This window comes from Triturus cristatus, chromosome 4_1 (assembly GCF_964204655.1).
Source record: "Triturus cristatus chromosome 4_1, aTriCri1.1, whole genome shotgun sequence".
Taxonomy (NCBI): domain Eukaryota; kingdom Metazoa; phylum Chordata; class Amphibia; order Caudata; family Salamandridae; genus Triturus; species Triturus cristatus.
Genome location: NC_140585.1, coordinates 957,958,350 through 957,978,694, shown reverse-complemented (window position 1 = coordinate 957,978,694; position 20,345 = coordinate 957,958,350). Strand labels below are relative to the sequence as shown.

The following is a 20,345-nucleotide window of genomic DNA, read 5'->3' as shown; positions in this document are numbered from 1 at the left end:
AGGGCCGGTATCTTTTGGTGCAGGGACTCATATGTGGTATTCTTGTGACTATTGTGGCTATATATGGCCCCAATGTCGATTCTCCGGATTTTTTTAATACCATTTGGTCCAAAATTATAGCAGCTGGTTGTTCGACTGTGTTGTGGGGTGGAGACTTTAATGCTGTCCTAGATGATACACTTGATAGGAGGGTGTTAGAAAACCCCGGGCAACCGGGTTAGCAGTCACCCGGTTTTTCCCAACACAAGGGGTAGCTTGGCTCGAGCGGTCGGGGGTCAGGCACCGTGTTAAGCGTACGTCACACCCTCACAATAACCATGCGTTCCTCTGTTCCAAAAACGACTCTACACCGTAAAAATTTATGAAAGAATCTCTTTGTGTTTATCTTAATTTTTCTCTTAGTTGCAGGGTTATGACACAAATACAATACAAAAGGATTTTCTTCAGAAATAGCAGGTCAATTAAATAATAACACTTTGCAGGTGCAATAAATAGGATTAGGTCATAAATACACAAGGAATAAATAGAGGTGCGATAAATACATAGGGCAAATAAATACTGTCAGACAATAAATACAAGGCAGGAATAAATACAGTCAGACAATAAATAACACACCTTCCATAAATAATATAAGCAATCAAACAATTGCAAATCAGATCACATTTATGAGGTAGATTGATTTTACTATGCCCAAGTACAGCTTGTGGTCACTGGGGTGGCCTGGGGATGTCCCACTTAGAGTGGTCAAGGCTGGGGCCTAAGCTGAGGTAGAATGAGGGTACCCTAAGGTTCTGGCTCTTCCAACTACACAGTCCCTCACACAGGTCCCTGCACCAGTCTCAGTTCACCCCCTAACACTCTCAGGTTGGTCCTAACACCCCTCTAGCCCCTAGAATGGTCTTTTAGGGCTCCACAGGGCCTCAGATGCCCTTTCTACCACTTACTGCCCTTTTCACGGAGATCGGCTCCACTCGGCGCCGGGTCGACGTCGCTGGGCGGCTCCGGTTCGATGTCGCGTCGATCGGTTCCACTTGACGCCGTGTCGATGCCGTCGGGCGGTTCCGATTCGATGTCGCTGGCCGGCCTCGGTTCGATGTTGCGTCGATCTGCTTTACCTGACGCCGGGTCGATGCCGTGAGGCAGCTTTGGATGGATGTCGCTGGGCGGCCTCGGCTCGATGTCGTGTTCCGGCGTCACAGGGTCACGGTTCCCCCGCTTCCGGGCGACTCCGGAGTGCGACCTCCACTCCCGACCTCCGTCGGCTCCACTTTGGGTTCCGGCGACTCCGGAGTGCGACCTCCACTCCCGACCTCCGTCGGCTCCACTTCGGGTTCCGGCGACTCCGGAGTGCGATCTCCACTCCCGACCTCCTGCGCGCTTCGCCTCGACCTCAGGCGACTCCGGAGTGCGACCTCCACTCCCGACCTCCTGCGCGCTTTACTTCAGCTTCCGGCGACTCCGGAGGGCGGACTTCACTCCCCCGTCGACGCCTCACCTCGACCTCAGGTGACCTCTACTCGACCTCCGGTGTCTCTCCACGACCTCCGTCGGCGCCCTCACTCGACCTCTAGCGGCTCCGGGTACGACGTCTGCCTTCTGTCAGCGCCGCTTCTCCACCTCGGGCTCCAGGTCTCCAGGCTTCTCGACGTTGGGTCTCCAGGAGGATTCTACCAAACAGGTCAGGAACTGCTATTCTTCTACTTTAAGGCCTGTTCCGGCTGTTCAGGTCCTTAAGATGATTTTCTTGTCTTTATCCCACACAGGGCTTTAGGCTGGGCTTGGTCAGTAGGGACTAGTATCAAGGGTGGGTTTCTGGACCCCACTCCTAGCACTGGTTTCCACCCCTGCTGCCTCACTCCTTCCTCCTTCTGTTTCTCTGTCCTCTCTCCTCTCCAGTCAGGTGCCAACTGCCACTCTGAGATGGCCTCCCAACATTCTAAACCGCCTCTCACAGTCACAGGGTTCTAGAATGTTCTGGAAGGTACTAGTAGGTTCCAGCTATGTCTCAGGTGACAATGGGTGGCCACCATTTTGTGTTTCAGGCCCACAGACAGAAGTTCCAGGGGTAGGGAAAATGGCTCCCTGGCCCTGCATCAACACTAAAAAGTCTGGTGGTTCCCAAAAAGGAAAAATACTAACAGGGTTTGAGGCAAAAGTGGGACAAAATAAATAGTGATGAGGAGGGACCACCCAAAGGGCTGACAGGTCTAACACGGGGGAACTGCCCGCACCTTACACCCAGTGGCTAGCGCCGCCCTGGGGACGATAGTGGCCGATGGGAATCTTATTGACATATGGCACGAAAGACATCCCCAACTGAGGGAGGGCACATGCATTTCTGATCACCACAATTCATGGTCACGTTTGGATTACTGGTTGGTATCCCAGGATGTCGCCACTTGGTCTGTAGATGTTGCGCATATGCCCAGATCACTTTCAGACCACTTTCCGTGCATGTTGCGGCTGGCACTCCCCGACTCACCTAAGAGGGTTTTTGCCTGGCGTCTCCCGCCTCATGCTCTCTTAGACGATGCCTTTAAAGAAGAAATTAGATCCGACATCATCGAATACTTTGATCTGAATACGGGCTCGGGGGATATCGAAGCCTCACTTTGGGAGTCTTTTAAGGTAGTAATTAGAGGTAAATGTATAGCCAGACAGGCGGGAGTTTTAAAGGCAATTAGAGGGACACTTGCCTCAATGGAGACCAATATCAAGGCGTTAGAAGAAGAATTATTTGCAACAGGGGACCCGACAATTTCTGGCTTACTTAAAGCTAAATTGTTAGACTACTCTGAGGAGGCACAGCGGGAGGTCAATTTCCTGGGGAAATACGCAGAGGCCAGGAGATATGGGGAGGGTGACAGACCGGGTCGTATGCTGGCAGGTATGACAAAGGCACCCAGAGCCGCAACATTCCTTCACGAGATACACACTGCGACAGGTGAAGTGATTAGAGGAAGGGGGGAGATTTTGACCGCCGTTTCTGACTTCTATACTAACCTTTACACGGCCACACAAGAAGGCTGCCCTGTGGGTACGCAATCATTTTTAGACTCAATTGCACTAGCCTGGTTCAATGACAACCACAGAAAACACATGGATCTCCCGTACACTGCTGCAGATGTCGCACAGGTTATAAAAAGCTTGCCCCTTGACAAAGCCCCCGGCTCTGACGGTCTGACCACATCTTTTTATAAAACATATGTAGACGAATTGGCGCTAAGGCTGCTGGAGGTTTATGGGGAAGTCCTGGAAACGGGTATATTACCCACTACCATGAGGGAAGCTATAATAATTACTCTACTAAAACCAGGTAAACCAGACTCCGAGTTGGATTCGTACAGGCCACTATCCCTGATAAATGTGGATGTCAAAATCTACGCGAAATTGATTGCTAATCGATTGCAGCCACTGCTGCCCATGATTGCACTTCCTGACCAGTCGGGGTTCATTCCGGGGCGATCGACGTCGCACAACCTACGAACCATTTTTTCAGTATTACATTATTTACATTCCGACGTCCACTCTGCAGTAGTGTTTCTAGACGCTACAAAAGCTTTTGAAACCCTGGAGTGGCCTTATCTGTTCACAATCCTAGGTCGTATGGGGTTCAGCCCGCTTTTTATCAACAGTGTACGGCTACTCTACACTTCCCCCAGTGCTCGGATCAGGGCTGCTCTCTGATTCATTCCCAATATCACGAGGTACAAGACAGGAATGCCCCCTTTCTCCACTATTATTCGCAATAGCAATGGAACCACTCGCTGCGCGCATCCGCCAGCATCACACGGCACGAGGTATAGGCTTTAGTTCCAGATGCCTTTTGATATCGCTATATGCGGATGATGTAACTCTCTACCTTATGAACCCGAAGGACAATCTAGACCCCGTTTTGCGGGAATTCATCCAGTTCGGAGGCCTGGCTGGGATATCTATCAACTGGTCAAAGTCGGTGGTCTTCCCCTTAACAGAGGGAACGCCAAGATCCGACTCCGAGTACCCGCTTAAGTGGGAAGTAGAAGCGGTAAAATATCTGGGAATATGGATTAGTTGGACGTGCAGGAAATTTGGAATCTAAATTATGGGAGAGCCATGACGTGGCTGGAGGAGAAGGTCAAAATATGGACGAAACTTCCCCTGTCCCTGACTGGTAGGCTGGCCTTGGCTAAAATGATTATCCTACCCAAGTTTCTGTACTTGTTCGCAAATGTTCCGATTCCTTTAACGTCGCACTTCTTCAACACTCTCAGGTCACATCTCGTCGCACTCACGTGGGCGGGTGGGCAGGCGAGGGTATCCTGGGACATGCTAACACTCCCACTGCGTCAGGGAGGCATGGGTGCTCCAGATATGCGTTTAAATGCGCTCAGCGCTCAGGCCCAATACTTTCATTTCTGGGTACACCCGACACCATTCCAGCCTCATGTGGCGGTAGAGCGCGACATAGTTGCGCCCACTCCGCTTAAAGTGGCAATTTGCAAACCTGCTAGCCGCCCTAAGGTTAACAAAGAAAAGGTGCGTTTTTTTCAACACCAACTGCTGCACTGCTTAAATGAGGAACACGCTCCTTGCGAGTAAACCCTAAGGTTGACATAGATACCGCAGGCACGCTGAGATGGGCTTGGGAAGAGCTGCGTAAAATAGCGGGGGTCCCGTTGTTGTATGACCCGTCATTATCACGGACGCAAAGTCCATTGCTACCATGTGTCGTAGACTGGATTGACAGGTCCCTTGTGCAAAAATTGAATCTTCAAACTTTTGCTGACTTGTTCCCTGATAATTCTTTCAGACCCCCTCCTTCTGCAGACGGGGACTGGGATGTTTCTTTTTCTGAGCAATTCCTGTATCATAAACTCTGTGCGACATGTAGAGCTCTTAGCAGGGACTTTCCGAGAGCCCCGCCGGTTCTGACTGCTCTAGAAAATGTAGTCGGCTCTCCATCCCCCCACAAGCTGGTAACACGGATCTATAAGAACATGCAGGACTCGGCCCCTGTGGTATGCCCCAAATCCTTGCAATACTGGAATGATGAGCTGGCTACTCTGCTGACCGAGGACCAGTGGAGGTTCTGCTGCGCGCAGCTCACTGAGTTGTCACCAAACTATAGGTTAAGATTAATTCATTTCAAGTTCCTGCACAGATTTTATAGAACACCTATTGGTCTTCATAGGATGGGGCTACGTGCAGACAATAGATGCTGGAGATGCGGTTTCTCCTCTGCCACGTTTTTACACATGGCATGGGAATGCCTGAAATTAACAGACTATTGGACAAAGATATTTACCTCAGTGAATCAAATAGTTGGAAGGTCCAATTTGCCATCTCCCATAATAGGGCTATTGGGATTTGTTAAAGACTCCCCGCCGAAAACACGCAAGTTACATGCTCTGCTATTATTATTTGCTAAAAGACAGGTGGCAGTGTGTTGGGGTGGGAGAAGACTGCCATTGTTTGAGGGTTGGCTTGCTGCGGTAACATTTGGGCACACTCAGCTATCTACTTTTTGGGAGCTCATGCCGCCCGCCTCTAGGCCTCGTGACATCTGGGAGCCCTTCCTGCAATGGGCACGAAATCAGAAGGACGCGGCTGAGTAAATATCCGGGAGCCCTTGTTTCGCGGTGGCGCTGGGAGATGGGGGTGTTGGGGGTCAGGTGGGATCCCTTGGTTCCTCACATGCCTTAACAAATGGTACGCATGAATGCATAGGTATAAATGACCAGATTATATAACTGCTGTAATCCTTCTGGACTGTCTTGTTGTAGAACAGCAGAAGATTGACTACACAACGTTGTTGACCCTCGTAGGAACAAAACAGATGCAGGTTTCATAAAAGTCTCATACACGGGGTACTTAGACAAATGTGTGATTAGATAATGCATTTCTTTTCTCTATGTTTTGTCTCAAGATTGCACAGATGATTGTGGGGAAGTTGTACTGTCCAACTGGCTTGATTTGTTTGCTGGAATGTGTCCTATGTTAACGAAATTGACAATAATTTTTTTATTTTTTTTAAACTCTGAGTGGCGCAAGGTTTTGCGAAAATCAAAAAAGATCTCCCGGAATACCTGTTTAAAATATATTCAATTTAACTATACACATATGACCTACATGACACCTGCTTAACATGACATATGGAGGGGAAGTGCGACAATGTCCCAGAGGTGCGTATCCGGATGCCGATTTTGGCCATATGACCTGGGAATGCCAATGGTTGTGTCCTTTCTTGGAGGCAGTGTTGGGTAAGATCAAAGGCTTACTAGGAAGGGTGTTGGCTCCCACGATGCAGACATGTTTACTGGGCCTCTTTCCCAGACCACCTAATCGCATGGTCAGGAGCAGGTTAATTGACCTTGCGCTGGGTCTCGTAAAGCACAGGATAGCGATGGAGTAGAAATCTGAGGGGGGCGCTGTTCGCAACTTGGAGCAGGGATGTTATCGCATGGCCTGGAGCAGAGGGCAGAATATTAAGTTGGGAGGAGGCTATGGGAACGAGAAAGTACCCAATTACAGAACAGTGAAGAGAAGCACTGGCCGAGTGGGAGAAACCGGCAGGCTCTAGTAGTGAGGAGGGTGGGCTAGACCACAGACCCCAACCTGGTGCTGCTACACAAGACGTTCTTCCAAGATCCCCCGGGGGCTCCAGGGGTTTGACACGCGGGGGCTGTGCAGGGGCTGCGGTCTGCATGGAGCCTGTTAGCTGGATGCAGATGGGATGCTCATTGTGGGGGGCCCTACTCCCGGACCCGCTCGTGGGTCGTTTCTGCTGTCACTTCCCTTGGGTTTCAGTGATTCAACACATATACACCACTCCTGTGGACAAGTTACTTTCTTTTCTCGTTTTTCCTTCTCTTTTTGTAAATGTTTTATTTTCCATGGCTTGAATTCCGTACTTAGTATGATATGGACACGATTATGAGTGGTATATGTATATGATGGACCAACATTGGACGACTGCCCCATATTAGATGTAATATAATTGTAATGGTGGAGTAAGCACTGGTGAATGTAACCATTATTCGATGATGTAAATAATCTTTCAGACTGCTGTGAATGACATACTGGTTGCTGAGTTGGGCACTAGGCGATTAGCATACCAGTATTATTGTACCAAAAGTAATTATGATCGCTGGGAGTGCCAGTGTATAATTGTCTGTATCTCTTTATTGCATAACCCGGACCTTTCTGATACTTTGTCCTCCTCCTTTTCTTTTTTGTAGCCTGTGTAATGATTTGCATAAAATGGCAATAAAAATATCTTAAAAAAAGAAAGGGAGCATCTGAGGTGTAACTTCAGCACGTTGATAGTGAACCCCAGCGAATGCATGAGGTTTGCCGTAGTCTGGTAGTGGGAGATGACAGCCTGGGGCGAGCCCACCTTCAACAGCCTGTCGTTGAGATAGGGGGAGACTGAAACCCCTGGTCTGTGCAGATGAGCTGCAACTACCGCCATCACTTTTGTGAACACCAGAGGGGCACTGGTAAGGCCAAAGGGGAGCACAGTGAACTGAAAATGCTTGTGGCCTACCGTGAACCGTAGGTAACGCCTGTGGGCTGGCAGGACGGGGATGTGAAAATAGGCGTCCTGCAAGTCCAATGCCACCATCCAGTCTCCAGGGTTGAGGGCAGACATGACCTGAGCAAAGGTTAGTCTTTTGAGCTTCTACTTCCGAAGGAAGCTGTTTTAGGGCCCTGAGATCTAAGATAGGATGCAGGCCTTTGTCCATCTTGGGCACCAGAAAGTAGCGGGAATAGCAACCACGACCTACTTATGGCGCAGAGTAGCGCCAAATGATCCTCCGACATGCAATCGAAAGATGGTGGCATGGGGGGAGGGGTAGTCTCGAAGGGGAGGGAGTAGCCACTTCAGAATATCTGCAAAACCCACCTGTCTGACGTGATGGATTGCCAGTGGGGGAGGTGATGGCAAATTCTGCCACCCACTGGCTGCTGATGGCCCCGAAAGGTCAGACTAGGAGGGTTTGGAGGCTGCTGCAGTGGGGGAAAGGGTGGACTGGCCCGCTCACAGGTTCACAGACACGCGTCGCTGGGTCCCATATCCGCGGCCACACAGAGGCTGGATAGATTGCGTGAGCCGGTGGCTGGACTGAGTCGAACGTGGTGGAGTGCCCCTCCTGTAGCCACAAAAAGGACAAAAGGCAGGCAGTGTGGGACGGGAGGCCTCAGCGAGGCCTAAAGATCTGGACGTAGCCAGAGAATCCTTAAAACGCTCGAGCGCAGAGTCCGTCTTATCAGCAAAAAGGTGACGGCCATCAAGGGGCATGTCCAGCAAGGTTGCTTGAACATCCCCCAATAAACCAGACATCCTCAACCAGGCATAGCGCTGAAGGGCTACAGACGTGGCAAACGTTCTGCCCAGAGAGTCAGCGGTTCCCAGTCCACAGAGGATTTAGAATTTAGCTGCATCTCTCCCATCTGCCATTGCCTAGGAGAGAATTGCCCGGGCCTCCTCCAGGCACTGAGGCAGCACCTGAGCAACCGTATCCCAGACTGTATTGGTATAGTGGCATGCAGTATTCACAGACCGCAGCGCCAAGCTACGCTTCCCAAGATGATCCAGCTTCTTGGATTCCCTATCCAGAGGTGCGGAAGGGAAAGCGCCCTTGGAAGAAGAGGCTTGGACCACCAAGCTCTAGGGGGAAAGGTATTGGGAGAACAAAATGGGATTGTCCGGAGCCGAGCGGTGTGGCAATCGACAATTCCACAGGAGCCCCTGTGCTGGACTTGGACCAAGTGCCCAAAAGGACGTCCGTGAGAGCTTCATTGAAGGGTAAAGGGGGTTCAGAGGAAGTTGCTGCCAGTTGAAGCACCTCTGTGAGGAGGTTAGTCCTGACCTCCTGACTGCCACTGTGGGGAGCTCCAGGCCCAAAAGCCTCGGCTGCCCTATGCACCACCAGTGCATATGACCGCTCCCTCCTCCATAGCCATGGTAGGGGGAGAAAGCATCCCAAGTTCTGGAGAGGTATCCAGACCACTGGCATCACCCAGCTCCTCTCTCCAATCCGGTTCGACAAGCTGGTCTGCTAGAGGGTCACCAGACCCCTCCCAGTCCTTCTCACCTTCCTCTGGCTGCCAGTCAGGGCGGAAAGGAACATCAGGAAACAAAAGTACCGGTTGATGCCGGTCTGGCTCCGTGTCCAAGTCGGGGACGAGGCTGGGGTCGATGCCCGTTGGGGGCACAACCGGCATCGGGTGCATCGCAGAAGGTACTGCGACGTTGACCGATACGGATCCAGGCCTGGATCCTCAGGGGCCCTCCAGCGTCTAAGTCGAAGCCACTAGCCTCGAAGGCCCAGGGCCCCCAGCTGAGTCCGCGGGGCCCAAAGGCGCACCGGCAGAGTCGGGCTGTCCAAAGATGCCGTGAAGCGCTTCGTAGAAAGCTTGAAGCTGGGCTGGGGACGCTCCGGCTCACGGAAAGGGCGGGAAGAGCGGTGTCGTCCCAGAAACAGGCTCTGAAGGTGGAGCCAAAGAGCAAAGACGCTCCGGGTCCCATTTTGCGTCGGCTGACGGACGGGGAGAAGGCAAAGAGCAACGATGCTTCTTCACCTTCTTCTTGTGCTTTGACTTACCCGATGAGTGCAAAGACTTCGATGACGAGTGGTGATGGCTCCACGACCAGTCCTTAGACCTTCCTCTTGACCGGGACCTCAAGCTGCGCGGAGCCGACTGCCAGGCCTCCAGAAGCTTTCAGGACTGCTTGCTCCTGCAAAGAATTCGGGTTCATGGCCTGACAGTCGGAGTACGTCTTCGGGTCGTGGTCACGCTCCAGCCACCAGAGACGCCACGTCACCAAGCATTTTCATACAACTAGGATTTACCCGAAGACTCGACAATAGACTCTTTGCTCACGCTACTGACAAAATTTGGATGCTATGACAAGACTTCTTTATAAATCTGAAAATGCACAGACTAAATGTGGACACTATGTTGTTGGATTATGAAGATTAGCCTTGAGAAAGCACTGGCTCTACCTGCCACGTAGGGCGAAACACGTGTCGGCTGTTCACTCTTCCTTACACTTTTTCTAATGAAAGAATTAAAAATGAGTGAAACTGAAACAATGAAATATGGTGATTAAAAAGAACTGTTTTCTTCACTCAAAATCTACCTGAATTCCTGTATTGTTTTGAAGTAAGGAATTATCCGTCTTTGATAAATAAGTTAACCGTGGAAAGGAGGAACACTCGCTCACAACCCCTTCTACAAATAAAATACAAGAAACCAAAATAATTTCTTAACACAGTGCAAAGGTGTATATTGTTTCATAATAAGAAATGAGAACCCTGGTAAACATTAGAGGAGAGGAGACTGCTTTGGGTAGATAGGGTCTTGTTAAACAAATTAGGAAAAGATTCTACATAATCCAGTGTTGAAGCCTGAGTAACACTGATCAAATTCATCTCTCTCTTCCCAGGCACCTCAAGCTGACACACAAATTAAGGTATTTAATAACAGTTGAGGTAGAGCTGTAAGAAACCAGGATTATTGTGCATTTTCAACGCCACCTTATAGGCCTCAAAAAACCCACAAATATCATCCCCCACCACAAAGCTATGGACCAGGTCTTTGGGAATGTGGACCTTTCTACACCCTCTTGGCATCAATGTGTATTTGCCAATATCTCCACTGTACTCTGTGACCCTCCTGACTTTCAGGTCCAGTTTTTTCTGTCTCACCTCATGGGCCAGTAGAAACATATACTCCTCCAGGACTAGACTTTTGTACCCAAAGCTTTCTCAGATTCTGCCTTTTTCTTTACCATGGCCCTCTCAGTTTTTTTCTTTTTCTCCTCCTGAGCCTTGGATGCAACTGCTTCCTCCGCAGCGAGATTGTTCTCCTCCATAGTGAGAGTGGCCAGTTGCAGCCTCAGTTCTCTTTAAGCTTTCCTGTCCTTCAACTCTTTAGGGGTCAGGCTGAGAAAGTACACTGCTCCTGGCAGGACACCTCACTTCAGTGGACCCTCCTCTGGTGCGGAGACTATTGGTAGAATATTCTCCCCATCCTACTCCACTTCATCCCTTACCTTTTGCATCATCATCCTGCTCCTGTGATGTAGCCTGCAACATGTGGACCTCTTCCCAGGCTTTGAGGGCTAGCTGGTACTCCAGCTACCTCTAGTATTTTGCTAGGTTCAGACTCTCTCCTCACACAACGTTTCAGCTCTGCTACAGTGAAACTTTCAATGTAGCGGAGATACAGCTCAATTTTTGCAAACATTACATGTGCACAATATCAGAAAAGGAATACAATTAGGGAAAGAAAAAATGCTCAATCAAAAATAAAGGAGAATTTAAAAATCAAAAATTGATTTTGATGTCAGATTATCAAGTGATTTTTGGTTTCACACAAATCACTGAGTGGCACTGCACAAACACAAGTACAGGATCCCACTGCTGAACGCTATTGTAAGCAATTAGTTAAGAGGGGGTGAGAACACACCTCAAGTAATAATCACAATCCTCGTCAGGGTGAACCACAAAGCTCTAAAAAATAAACCTGTGCTTAGCCCTCTGGTAGCTTGGCACACAAGCAGTCAGGCTTAACGTAGATGCAATGTGCAAGGTATTTATGTGGTACTCCAACAGTAATAAAGTGTCAAAAATAACACAAGAAAAATACCGAACCAATTTAGAAAAACAGAGTGAACTCTAAGAAATAAAAAGACAAAGATTTGAATTTTTAAAGTTTAAGATTCAAAGTAGCGCCAAAAAGCAATAAGTCAATCTCAGTGGTCTGGTCGTGCTACACCTGGCCAAAGTCAAAAATTGAGGCAGACATCGATGGAGTGCGGGTCAGATACCAGGTTTGTTACGGTGAAAAGATTCCCTTCTGACTTAGTCTCTGGGATGGAAGTCAAAAATCCTGAGAGGGGGCAAGGCATCAGGTTGTGGCCGAAGGGGGCTCAACGTTGTCTGATAGCTGCCAGACAAGGTCTCGGTGAAGCTGTTGAGTTTTGAAGGGAAAGCTTCGAGCAGGAGAAATCTGAATTTCATGCCAATAAAGGTCCCTTGCTGGCCGGATACTTTTCATACCTTCGCCTGGTCAATATTTCTACATTTTATGACGTAGTCACTTTTTTGAATCTCGGATTCTTCCAGCGGGGCAACGCTGCGGTCAGTAGCCAAAGAGGACTTCACAAAACTTCTCCGCGAAGTCCTCTGGATCATCATTTGCTGCTGCGGAGAAGAACATAGGAGGGAGCAACCTGAATATTTGGCCCAGCAACAATGCACCCTCAACTGATCCGCTTGGCAGGTTGGTCCCGGTCCACCGTCAGTTCTAAGAGCAAAAAGTTGCCAAAAAGTTTCTATGTTCCAAGTTTCAGAAATCTTTAGGCAGAGTACACTTTGACACCAAGGACATTGAGGACAGCACTTGGGGGCCAAGACTCACTCCAGCAGACATCAGCAGCAGGGTCCAGGGCAGGTTAAGTTGAAAATGGTCAGTTGGGCAGTTGCAGGAAAGGCCCCTGGAAGCTTAGTGTTCCTGTAACTCAAATAAGAGGTCAGCCAACTGACTCTGAGTCACTTCGGGGGTCCTAGGTTAAAGGCAAGCAGGTCCTGTATTCCTTCAGGTTCCTCAGACAGCAGTCTGTGGAGGGGGGGGGGGGGGGGTAATCTCCTGTCCCTCAATAACCTAGAGTGTAAAAGTTCCCATAGGTGACCCTACGCTTTTTTGCAAAACTTACCATGTGTTTTCTATCCCACAGTACCCCTCTCTACCCAACATCAGTATGACAGAACCTTTCTTCCTCTGGTCATAGCACCCGACCCAGAGGTGTAGCTATGATAATGGGCAAATCCTTCTTGGTGGTCCTTCAAAACAAGTTCTCATGCAGCCTCCCCTCTCCCAACTGGGTTGGAAGTCAAGCTGAATAGGAAAACAGAGGGACAGGCCTAGTAGTGAGCTACATTTGCCAGTGACAGGGTAAGCACTCTGAAGCTCAGGAAGGGGCTGGCACAACCCCAGACCATCCTGCTCAAAGAAGGAAAACACCTCTTCACATCCAAGCCTGGAGTCCACGGTCTGGGAATAATAGACATAACACTGCAGGAGAGCCATTAACAGTCTGATGACCTTGGACACTGGCGGAAAGGCACATGTGGCTTAGGAAGAAAATGACAACATTCTAAAAAGGTCTTTTTCAAAATAGTGATATGAAATCCAACTTTACTATCAAGATGAATTTAAAAATACCATTAAATAAGTCCTTGAATCGTTTTTCTAGCTACTCCTAAACCTAAATTATGCATTATACGGTGCTATGATGTAGCCCAGTGTTTCATTTGGGAGAGCCAGCTTTAGTTATACATGTCCTACTTTTTGAATACCATGCACCCTGTCCTGTGGACATTTGTTAGTATTAAAAAGGAAGATTTAGACCTGTCAAAATGTGTATATTGCCATGGTGAAATGGTAGTTTAAAACTGGCCACTCTGGCTTCTGGGGGTAAATATTTGACTTGTTCATCATTCCGTCCATAATTTGTTCTTTTTGCGTTTGTCGCCTTAAGTGGAAAGGGTATGCCCAGGCGTGGGTCCCTTGCTGACTGTGCCACTGGATTCACGCTAGCCTGGCTGATGAGGGGTGATACCCCAAAACTGGTCCCAGGATGCTTGTTTCAAGTCCATGGAGGAACTGGCCTGACAGTTCGGACTGGACTGGTGCCATGGGGAGCAGGATCATGACTGATGTGCATATGGCTGGGTCCAAATTGGAGTGACGTGGTGAGCAAAAAAACGATGGATTAAACCTAGATATGTGACTGGGGGTGAATGCTTGATTTGTTCAGCATTCCATCCATCATTTTTACTTTTTGCATCCAGGCTGCAATGGCAGATCTGTGGACATGGTTTTCAGTGCTTCTTTAATGGGTGGCAAAACAAGTGCTATAGTCCACTAATAGCATTTCATTTACAGGCCCTGGGTACGTGTTGTACCATATACTAGGGACCTACAAGTAAATTAAATGTGCCTATCACAGATATGACAATTTTATTATGTTTAAAAGAGAGTGCACACACACTTTACCACTCTTGAGCAGGTGTAAAGTGTGTAGATTCCTATGTCCAACAAAAATGGTTTCAGCTAGAAAAGGTATACATTTGGGGAATACCATGGGAAAGATGGTAATTTTCAACAAAAACAATTTCCATATCTTCATCTTTCATACAGGTTTAGATTTCATCTGTCCTTTCCTCAGACTCTTGTTTTGAGTCCAGGTTCTTATGGTATAGCAGGGCAAAAGTTTGGACAGACAGACAGAAAGGAGTATGGCTCTCTGCTACTTCCCAAGAGAAGGCTAAACCTGATGTGTAATTCTCTTAGCCACTTCTATTGGCTCCAAAACTGGCTCTGCGTTCGACAGCTATAGAAAAAGCTGAGCAAACCTTTCTGGAGTAACAAGAAAAGGAAAGGGTTAGGTGTAATAAGGGATCTACAAGAGGTACATGAGCTGAAGAAGGCACCAGAGGCATTGCAGCTTGAGGATTTATTTTAGATTAACGCTCTTTTAAAATAAAATGCATTACTGGAGAGTGCAAAAGGATCTCAAAAGATGCAAATAAGCTGGGCAACACTGAGCGAATCTAAGAAATTCTTTGCCATCATAAACCAAAGTGTTATTGTAGCATATGATGGCTCTATACATCCCCTGTACATCCTTCAGTCACAAGTAAATAATATGGATTACCCATCCCATGAACCATCAAGGCCCTTAATGAAGTTGAAAGTGCCTAGAGGGAATCTCCCTCATGGAATGGAGTGATATTTTAGATCTCAGTTTTCTAATTTCAATGAATGATTTGGATTTTGCAAAAGGAACATTCATATCACCACAGTGCACTGCACCACACAAACGGGGCTTGAGTACCCATGACAAAAATATATTTTGTTCCTCTTAAATAAGTTTCACTCGGTCCCAATAGCTTCTTCTATTTATGATTACCAATTCAATGCACAAAGAAAAACATATATTTTGAACTTAAATGACACTTTCCTTACATGCCTACTCTTACATTCTTGCACATTTATGCATTTGTACAGCTTTAGTCAATTTTCAACATACGCTTTCTCAACACCAAAAGGTCAACCATGATACCTAAAAAGATATGGGTAAAATGTGTCTGGCTGTTGGGCAAGACCAATGGGACCATAGTTTTAGGAAATACCCAAATTACACCAGCATTCCTCAAGCAAGCTGTAAACGTAGCTAGCCGTCGGGCTTCGCTACTCTCAATAACATGCATTTAACTTGCTACAAAGAATCAACGGGTGCTCTATAAACAAACCATACAGAAAAACATTGTGAGAAAAATATCACAGAAAAAAATATGAACAAGTTCAAAACTGTAAAAAAATTATTCTCCTTCAAAAAGTACTGCATCTTAGGTTACGATTTCACCAAGTGGGATCTAGATGAAATTGAGAGCTTTCAGTTTACATAGATGGACACGAAGCTAAGGAAATCTGACAGTGGTGGAGAAAATGTAAATGAAGATAATGGTTCCATTCTCACAGCAATGCACATCTTTTTGTAACAGAGGAAGGAAAACGGCGACCAAGAAAATAAAGAAAGTTATTGATGATAAAGTAAGGAATCGGTCAAAAACTATGACCATGAAAGAAAAAAGTTTACTACCCAAAAACAAGCACCAGGTTTAAGCTGGCAATGAATGATGCACATACACTGACCTTGAATTGACAAAAATATATTCCTGTCCTCAGTCTCGTCCTGTGAGAGTCCTTGCAGGCTTCCAATAAAGTTTTTTCTGAAAGGAATTATAATTCTGAAATTAATCAATCAATACAGATATGAAACTGTATATTCTGAAAACCAAACAAAAGGCTTTGTCCATACTGCACTATTGTCTGACACCACTGATTGAGTTTCTCACTAGATTATGAGTGACATAAAGCATGGTAAACTAGTGTGGCAAGATAAAGAAGATTGGAGCTCCAGTGAGCTATGTACCTGGTTTCTTTCCCAATACTTTTTCCATACTGCACATGTGGGTGTGTGTGTGCAGACGGGTTAAGTGCAAAATGATGGACCAGTGTGTCATGTTCTGAAAATACCGCTACATAAAAAGGATAAGAAAGTTGTGCACAAAATTACTGTGGAGAAAAGTACATCCCAAATGGGCAGTACCAAATTACATACTGTGAAGGAAACCAGCTAGATAGCTCACTGAAGCTCCCATCTTCTGTACAATTTATTTCCCTTACCAGCAGTAGTAATCTCAGACAATGTGATGCTGGTTCCAGCAAGTTGTAATGAATAAATGCCCAGTTGCACAGGACATTCTGCTCGCTGGGGCCTGACACCTACACAGCTATTCTGCCCTTCACTCCAATTGGGAGTCTGCCCACTTGGGCTGGATTTATTTGCAATGGAATATATGTGTGTGATTACCTCTATTAAATTGGTATACTTGCTGCCCTGCCATAGAAAGCATGTCACCCACATAGACCTGAGTATGGGGCAATTATGATGTTTGCCTTTATTGGACTCTTTGGTAACTTCACCCTGTTTTCTGTACCTTTGCATTTATTGTGACAATAAGTGGGATATATGATCAGTGATTTAGTATTGCGTTCATACATAACATGGCAATGCTGCATCTATTGTACTGTGTTTTATGTTTACCTTTCCAAGATGGTGCCAACCTAGGAAATGTTATGTTTGTCTTTGATTGACATCTAGTGACGATAACTAGATCTGTTTTTACTATTAGATCAAGTGATCAAGGCCCAAGGGGCCGAAACACCTCTGGTATGGTGTGCAATTAAACAGTTTTCCTAACCACTCTGCAAAGAGGCCTCCTAGTGCAAGACTGGTTGGGGAATGAAGTCCCCCTGGCTGCTGAGGGTCTCTTTCTGCTCATTTCTCACCTTTATCTTGCCTCTTTCTGCTCATTTCTGAACTTTTTCTGCCTCTTTCTGCTTCTTTTAGATCTTCGCTTTGCCTCTTTCTTCTCTTTTCCCCAGGACCGTGGGGGGTACCTCAATGCACCTGTGGTCCCAGCTGACTCCCTGCCTCCTGCGGGAGCCAGTATTGCTGCTGCATGGAGGGAGCTGCTGAAAAGGGGATCTCCCTCCATGCAGGAGCTATCTGCTCCATCTTTTTGCCTGCCTGCATGTCTGGGGGCAGGGAAAGATATGAAACCTCTGCTTCCAGCGGGCTGGCACACTTTGACAGCTCCTGCCCACTCAAACCGGAGTGTTTTGCTTGACCTTGGCGGGAGTTGCCATAGCTCCGACCATGCAAAAGCAAATAGCTATGTGGCATAGCAGGAGCCGCCCCTGGAGGGTGCCGGCCACCAGGGCCACGTATGGCTCCAGGAGGGGGGGCACGCAGGGCCCCTCCTTTCATCTGCATGGGCCGGCCCCAGGGAGGTGGTGGTCCTCAGGGCTGTATATGGCCCAGGAGGGGGCTGCACGGACCTCACTCCCTCTTTTTTAAGAAGGCATTGGGCTCAGGGAGGAGGTGGTCCACGTAGCAGTAATAAGCCCTAGGAAGGGGGCCCGAGCACCCCCTCAGTCTTAAAAAATAGAAATGCCCACCGGGACCTAGCCCACCCGGAGGCTCTTACCCAACAAGCGCAGGAGCCCACTCTTATATATATATATATATTTTTATTTTTTTTTGCTGCGGATTTGCAGTTCCATTGCATTTGCACAGCAATTTATTTTAAGGGTTTTATGGCCTTGTCGGGGCACAGGGGGACCCCAAGAACACAGTTAGGGGGTCAGTGTGTTCCTACCCTGCCTTTTCTTTTTTTTGACACTTTTTTGAGGGACTTGGCTGAAACAGAGTCCCAAGATGGCTGGTGGAAATGTTTGCAGCCAATCGCATTTCAATACAGAGACTGTCAGCTCCTCAGAGGATCAGCGTCCCTGTGTATACAAATGTGGATTTCCCTCAATATTTCCAAAACTACTGAACGGATTTACACCAAATTACAAAAAGGTCGCTTTCTGGACCAACAGCTAACTATCTGCCAAATTTTGTTTAATACCGGTGTGTATAAAATCCATATGGGAAATTGCACGGGGAAAATGCGGTTTGGGACCCTCGCTTTTTCTTGGTCCCTGCTGGGCCGGTTTGTCCCGGAAACTTTTAAGACTGCAGCGGAAGAGAGTGGAAAACAAGTTTAAAAAAGTTCGCAAAGATTCATCAAACGGCGCCAAAGTTATTAGCAAAACAAGAAACGCTCGGTCTATGGAAACTGGGTCCTAACTTTAAGTACCTACTGGCGACCACCAATAGGTATCATACATATGTGTGTGTATATATATATATATATATATATATATATATGTATATATATATATATATATATATATTACCTACTGGCGGTCGCCAGTAGGTAGTTATAGTTAGGACCACGTTTCCATAGGAAATCCTCAACATTCTATTTTGAATAACTTTGGCGCCGGTCGACGAATCCTCGCAAATTTTTCAAAATAGGTGGGGCGCTACGCTCCGCTCCTACCCTGAAAGTCTCGGGGGGGATTCGTCAAGCGGGGGCTGAGATAAAAGGGGGTCCCAAAACACGTTTTTCCCATGCATTTTTCCATAGGACATTTAGACAGGGCTACAGCCCGAACGGCTGAAAAGAATTACTAGAAATTTGGCAGAGAGGTAGTCCTCAGGTCAAGGAAGTGCCTTTTGTAGGTTTGGTGTAAATCTGTTCAGTAGATTCTGAGAAAATAGCCTTTAAATCAATATATATATCTGAGCCAGCTTACGGTGCGCTTACCGTGCGCTTACCGTACGCGTACGGTGGCGAGCGCGATTCTGATTGGCTCTTAGATCTTAGTAAACATTCGAATCGGCCGAAACCAGGAAGCGGCGGCCGCCATTTTCTCTCTCGCACTGAGAGTTAGGTTGTAAAATAAAGCCAAAAAACATGTAAAGGGGCTGTTTAGACAGCTCCCACACACATAGCCATGTTGAGGGAGTCCCCAAAGACCCCCCAAGGGCAAAAATGCAATTTTTATTTTTTCGCTAATTTGGCCGATTACGCTTACCGTACGCGTACGGTAAAAAATTATAAAAAAAAAAAAACTATCCACACTCTCCCCACCCCGTGTGCAATTGGTGGCCGCAGGCCACCAATTGTGCATGGCTTATCATATGTGTGATAAACTAGAATATTTTAAACAAAAATAATAAAAGAAAAAATTATCCACACATCCACCCCGTGTGCAAATGGTGCCCGAAGGGCACCGTTTGTGCATGGCTTATAAAAATTACGAAAAATTAAAATATTACCTTTCAAAACGAAGTGCATCATATGTCCTCCATGTGCGCACGGTGCGCGAAGCGCATCGTGCGTACATGGACCATCTAGCGTAACGTGGGCACGCGCTGCGCATAGCGCACCGCGTGCCCACCGTGCGTGCACGGCACTAACTGCGTAAAGTGGGCGCGCGGTGCGCGAAGCGCACCGCGTGCTTACTGTGGGCGCGCGGTGCGCGAAGCGCACCGTGCGCGCACGGAACGAACTGCGTTAAGTGGGCGCGCACGCCACGAATGGCGTAAAGTAACTTAGCATTTAAAAAAACGTACAAATTCACTGAAAAAACCATAGGTTTCACACACGTTATAGTTAGGAATTAGCATTTAAAAAACCTTGCAAATTCACTGAAAAAACCATAGGTTTCACACATGTTATAGTTAGCGGAAATTTTACTGATAAAAAACCAGTGAAATTCCCCCGTTATAGTTAGTGCAGGCAACTATAACTCACGCGACCGCAATCTTCTGCTGATGACATATGTGTCTTTATGAAAAAAAAATATTTGTAATATATGTATAGCTAAAAATGTATGGAAGAAGACATGGGCAAATAAGTGTCTAAATACAGTATTAGCATCAGCAGAGGATTGCGGTCGCGTGAGTTATAGTTGCCTGCACTAACTATAACGGGGGAATTTCACTGGTTTTTTATCAGTAAAATTTCCGCTAACTATAACATGTGTGAAACCTATGGTTTTTTCAGTGAATATATATATATATATATATATATATATATATATATATATATATATATATATATATTCACTGAAAAAACCATAGGTTTCACACAAGTTATAGTTAGCTGTACATTTCACTCGTAAAAAACCAATGAAATTCCACGTTATAGTTAATGCAGGCAACTATAACTCACGCGACCGCAATCCTCTGCTGATGACATATGTGTCTTTATGAAAAAAAAATATTTGTAATATTTGTATAGCTAAAATTTAATGGAAGAAGAAATGGGCAAATAAGTGTCTAAATACAGTATTAGCATCAGCAGAGGATTGCGGTCGCG

The 20,345-nt window shown here is 46.9% G+C and overlaps 1 protein-coding gene across 3 annotated transcripts in view; it reads right to left on the bottom strand.

The window, feature by feature from the left end:
- The window catches only part of CAPS2 (calcyphosine 2), an 825,864-nt gene that overhangs the window by 244,359 nt on the left and 561,160 nt on the right, over positions 1-20,345 (bottom strand). For all 3 annotated transcript variants that reach the window (XM_085653843.1, XM_085653845.1, XM_085653844.1), the window contains one exon: positions 15,715-15,791. In XM_085653843.1, the coding sequence (XP_085509969.1) occupies positions 15,715-15,791 (77 nt within the window). The remainder of the gene's footprint in view (positions 1-15,714; positions 15,792-20,345) is intronic.